At 40.5% G+C, this 4,519-nt stretch overlaps 1 protein-coding gene across 1 annotated transcript; it reads right to left on the bottom strand.

Moving 5' to 3' along the window:
- Window positions 1-2,733: 2,733 nt before the first annotated feature.
- On the bottom strand, window positions 2,734-3,883 carry LOC138871377 (uncharacterized protein At4g02000-like). Its single transcript, XM_070149249.1, has 2 exons — window positions 3,340-3,883; window positions 2,734-3,233 (listed from the first exon to the last, which is right to left on the bottom strand). The coding sequence occupies exons 1-2, from the start codon at window positions 3,881-3,883 to the stop codon at window positions 2,734-2,736; spliced, it is 1,044 nt and encodes a 347-aa protein (XP_070005350.1).
- Between the last annotated feature and the right edge of the window lie 636 nt (window positions 3,884-4,519).

The raw sequence follows: 4,519 nt of genomic DNA, 5'->3' as shown, positions 1-4,519 counted from the left end.
CGAGGGGAAAATTTGAAGAAAAATAAAGCCCAGTAAATGAATGACCATTCAAGACGGTCGAATGCTTTTTCCAAATCAATTTTTAGGAGGACCTTACCTTTTTGACCTCTTATTTTTTGGAAGTGGTACATGATTTCTTAAATCATAATGGTGTTGTCGCAAGTTCTTCTGCCCTTAAGGAAGCTAGATTGACAGGGGCCAATTGGTTTGTCAAAGAAGGGCTTGATTCTATTAACTATAATCTTAGTGACTCCCTTGTAGATGGTGTTACAGAGACCGATGGGTCGGAAGTTGTTAAGGCTATTTGCATTTTGAAACTTTGGGATGAGACAGATATATGTAGAATTGAGTGATGTGGGGATAGAAATATCTTTAAAAATTTTATGACAAAAGGATAGAACTTGATTTTTTACGATATGCCAATATTTTTGATAAAAGAAGGGGTGAATGCCATACAGTCCTGGGGCCTTAAAAGGTTTGAAGGAAAAAATTGCTCAAGTGACTTCATAGTCGCGCAATGGGTAGTCCAATGGGGAAAGATCTAAATTGTCAACGGATGTCTGTGAGTTCAGAATATTTTTTATAGAGGTATCTATGTGTTCTGTTTGGAAAGCCTTTTGGAAATATTGGGATGTGTGGACTAGAATTTGGGCTGGATCATGGATCCAGTTACCATCATTATCTTTAAAGTAGGAGATAGTATTTTTCCTTCTATGATTGATGACACTTAGATGGAAGAATTTCCTATTGCCGTCCCCATCATTTAGCCAGTTTAAACGGGAATAGATTTTCCAATAGTCTTCCTCAATTTTAAGAATGGTATTATATTTAGTAATTAGATCCTTTTCTAGGAGATGCAGGAAATGACTATGGGAGTAATTTGTGGATGATTGGATTCTTTACAATCTTGTGAGGATTCTTTTTTTCTTTTTATTAGAGTCTCCAAAAGTGTTTTTGCCCAAAGAGTGACATTATGTTGAAAAAATTCTGTAGCTTCAAGGAGCTGTCTATTTTGTCACGAGTCTTTGACTATTTTTTCAAACTCCATATGGTAACACCAATTAGTTTCTAGTCTAAATAATTTTTTCTTGTGGGGAGGTTCTTTTCCTTTAAATTGGAGAAGAAGTGGGGCATGGTCTGAGTGGGTTCTTGGGAGGTGTGCGATGAGGGCATTAGGGTATTGGTTGATCCAAAGGGTGTTGGCTAGGTATCTATCTAACCGTTCTAAAATAAGACCACCCGAATTAATACAACAGTTGGTCCAAGTGTATTTAGCCCCTTTAAAGCCGAGATCTAATAAATTACAATAGTTTAGACATGACCAAAACTGTGTAGCCCTATTTGTGTTGAGAGGTCGGCCACCCTATTTATCATTTTGGGATAGAATTTCATTAAAGTCGCCTCCAACTAACCATGGTCCATGATAATTATCAACTATATCACAAAGGTGGTTCCAAAGGTCTTTTCGCATATTTAAACAAGTACTAGCATGTAGAATACTAACAAGATAGGGGGTTGGATGGGAAATACCTGTAGCATGGCATGTATTTCCTGGTGGGAGCGGCTAACCATATTTATAGTAACTAAGTTCTCATGCCATAGTATCACAATACCACCAGCATAGCATACTGCTGGGACTTCTAACATGTCAGTGAAGTGGAACTCATCCCTAAGAAGTGCATGGTCTGTTATTTTTGTTTCTAGAAGGGCCGCCATGCCCGGGTTGTGAGTATGCAAAAACTCTCTAAAATTTCTTTTGAAATCATCATTGTTAGCCCCACGAATATTCCATACAACTAGGCTCATTGGGCTATTCATTGGGTTGTGGTGACTCTTCCCTACTCCTTGGTGAAGGAGGTAATTGGTCTACCTTAGGGAGGGACTTAGAACCACCGCAAAATTCCATGTTGCTTGGAGAATGGGTGGGCGAATGTCGATTGAACATTTGTAGAGTGTCACTGGGCATCGGAGAACATATTTTCTATCTTCCAACTCTTGAAATAGCATGAGGGTTGCTTCCCTGAGGCTTGAAATCTCGGTGAATGATCCCCTGACCGGTGGAGATATTACCTCCTCTATTGGTTCTCCTGGCATCTCTGGGTCGTCTTGCTCTTGTTCGAATGGAGGTGGTTGTTGGTGGTGGAAGTCCATTGGTATTGGGTGATGCTGAGGGATTGGTTGCCAAGTGTAGAAGACTAGGTTGTTGTTGACATGCACGACTGGAGTGAAGAAAGGGAGATGATACAACAATTCCATGTTGTTGAGTGGATTGAAGTGGTTCGATAAATTCCACTGTGCTTGCATGTTGTGAAGCAGTACGGGTGCAATGGTTGGGGCTAAGGGGTCCAGGACATTGGCTAGCCATATGTGATTGATGTAGTTCCCCATAGCTAGGACCATGCCTTCCGAAATTAGTTGGGCTAGAAAGGTCGGATTCTGAAGGACAATCCATATCTCCTGGCCATTGATGATTATCGGGAAGGTGGTTGCATGGCCTAGAAGACCCTGCTCTATCTAACTTTGGGGATCTTGGTGAGGATTCGGAGGTTGGGAGACAAATGTTGGTGGGTGGAATGGAATTTGAGGAGGAAATGGGGGGAGATTGTCCATCATCTACTGGTTTGTGACAGGATGAAGGAGAAGACGGATAAGACTGTGGATGGGTATTGTGTAGAGGAGGGTGAGATATAGTGTTGATAGTAGAATGCAAATCTGGTGAAAATGATTGCATATTTAAAGGTGAAGATCTTGCATGCAATGGGGATATGGAAGATTGAGGGGAGGAGAATTTGTGATTGGTGGGAAGTTTTGGGTTGCCATTTGGCCGGCGTCCATTGCCAAGTGTTGAGTGTATTCTAGAGGGTTAGAGAGAAGGAGTGTATTATGCGTGTAGGAGGAGGGGTTTGAGTTGTCAAGTGGATTAGGGTTAAGATTGCATGGATCGAGTATGCTACTTGTCTCCATATGAGTGGATTTATTGGTGGGGTCCACAGGTAACTTTGGGCATAACGGCAGATTGTGTTCGAATTTGGAGGAGGTTTTTGGAGTTCCAGTAGAGGAATTCGAACAATCAAAGGTATTGAGGGAATCAAATTTATTGTATGTAGGCATTTTAACATCCTCCTTGTATGCAGGCATTAAAACATCCTCCTTTTTTGTAGGAGGAATTCCTTTTTTAATGTTTCTAGAGGCATTAATGGTAGAAGAATTAGGATCATTTAATGCCTTATAGACTAGTTTTTGAGAGTTAAGAAACTTACCAGTAGTTGCATCGTAGATTTTAACATTTATACTATTACCTGGTACTTTAATTTTTTTCCGGAGAGTTTTTTTGCTTGCCTTCAACAGGGTCTCTTGGTCTTGGGTTTCTCCGCCTAGTGAAGGACACCACTTGCCACTGCTCTTCTGGTGAGGGGACAGTAGTTAAGCTCTGATCTTCTTTACCTTGTTCTTGGGCTATAGGAACTTGTAAATTATTAATTTTTGGTGTGGTAACTGTGCATGAGGTAACCGTATGCCCAAGATAGCCACAGCTCTTGCAAAGAAAATTAATTCCTTCATAAACAAGGTTTTGGAGATAGGATCCAATTAGGATACACTGTTGAACAGGTTGATCTAATGGTAGTTCCACACAAAGTCGTACATAACGGCCTCTAAGGGTGGAGCTGGTGCATGCATCAATTTTAAGTAGCTTCCCTATAGAATTGCCAATTTTCCTCAAGATTAATCCGTCGTAGAATTCAGTGGATAGTTGTGGCAGACGGACCCATATAGTTGTATGAATTTGTTTAGCTTTCCCTGCGACAAAATTTGGTTCCCATTGCCTTGTTGACAAAAAGTATCCATTGATAAACCATGGAGCACTGTGGAGGGCTGTAATCATGTTTTCTTTTTTGGAGAATTTAACTATGAAAAAGTCATGGGCTAGGTCAATTAGGGGAAACGTTTCAATGGGTTTCCATAGTTGAGCGATTTTTTTCTTTTAGATATTGGTGTGAAATTCTTTTTCATATCAATTTAACAATCACTGAGAATTTCCATGGGGTGTACATTCTATTTCTGTCCTCCAATGTTAGTGTAATTTCTTTAATTCCTTTTGTTAAGGAAATGGATGTGGTTTGTTTTTCTACACTGGAGGGAGGAATATCCTCTAGCATTAAGTTTGTTTGGTTAGTTTCATCAGGTTGGTGGGAAAAGGGTTGCGTAGGAGAAGAGGGATTTTCTGAGTTTGTTTGGATTATTTCCTCCATTAATTCAGTGGCCAGTAATTTGTCTTTGAAGGATGGGATTGAGGCTGTTTGTTCCCCACGCTGGCAAACATAGGGAATGTCGGGGGGCTTTGGGGGGGATGTGATGAGGCGGCGCCCCATCGGAGTTGGTGATGAGATTACTCATCGGAATCAACACCGGCTATTGACTCTTCGATAACAACAAGAAAAGAGAGAGTTCAGTTGTTCACATATGCTGGCTTTTTGACCCTTAATACTATCCTAATCGACTTTTTGTGTTTTTTTTTAAA

Source organism: Nicotiana sylvestris, chromosome 6, assembly GCF_000393655.2.
Source record: "Nicotiana sylvestris chromosome 6, ASM39365v2, whole genome shotgun sequence".
Classification (NCBI taxonomy): domain Eukaryota; kingdom Viridiplantae; phylum Streptophyta; class Magnoliopsida; order Solanales; family Solanaceae; genus Nicotiana; species Nicotiana sylvestris.
Note: the sequence above shows the minus strand (reverse complement) of the source record. Positions and strands in the feature narration are given on the sequence as shown.

What these genes read in the sequence shown, in the direction of transcription:
- LOC138871377 (XM_070149249.1), bottom strand. Translation starts at nt 3,883, where the DNA reads ATGATTACAGCCCTCCACAGTGCTCCATGGTTTATCAATGGATACTTT. An exon ending in ACCAAGAGACCCTGTTGAAG is followed by an intron (nt 3,234 to 3,339) that starts GCAAGCAAAAAA and finishes CTCAAAAACTAG; the next exon opens with TCTATAAGGCATTAAATGAT.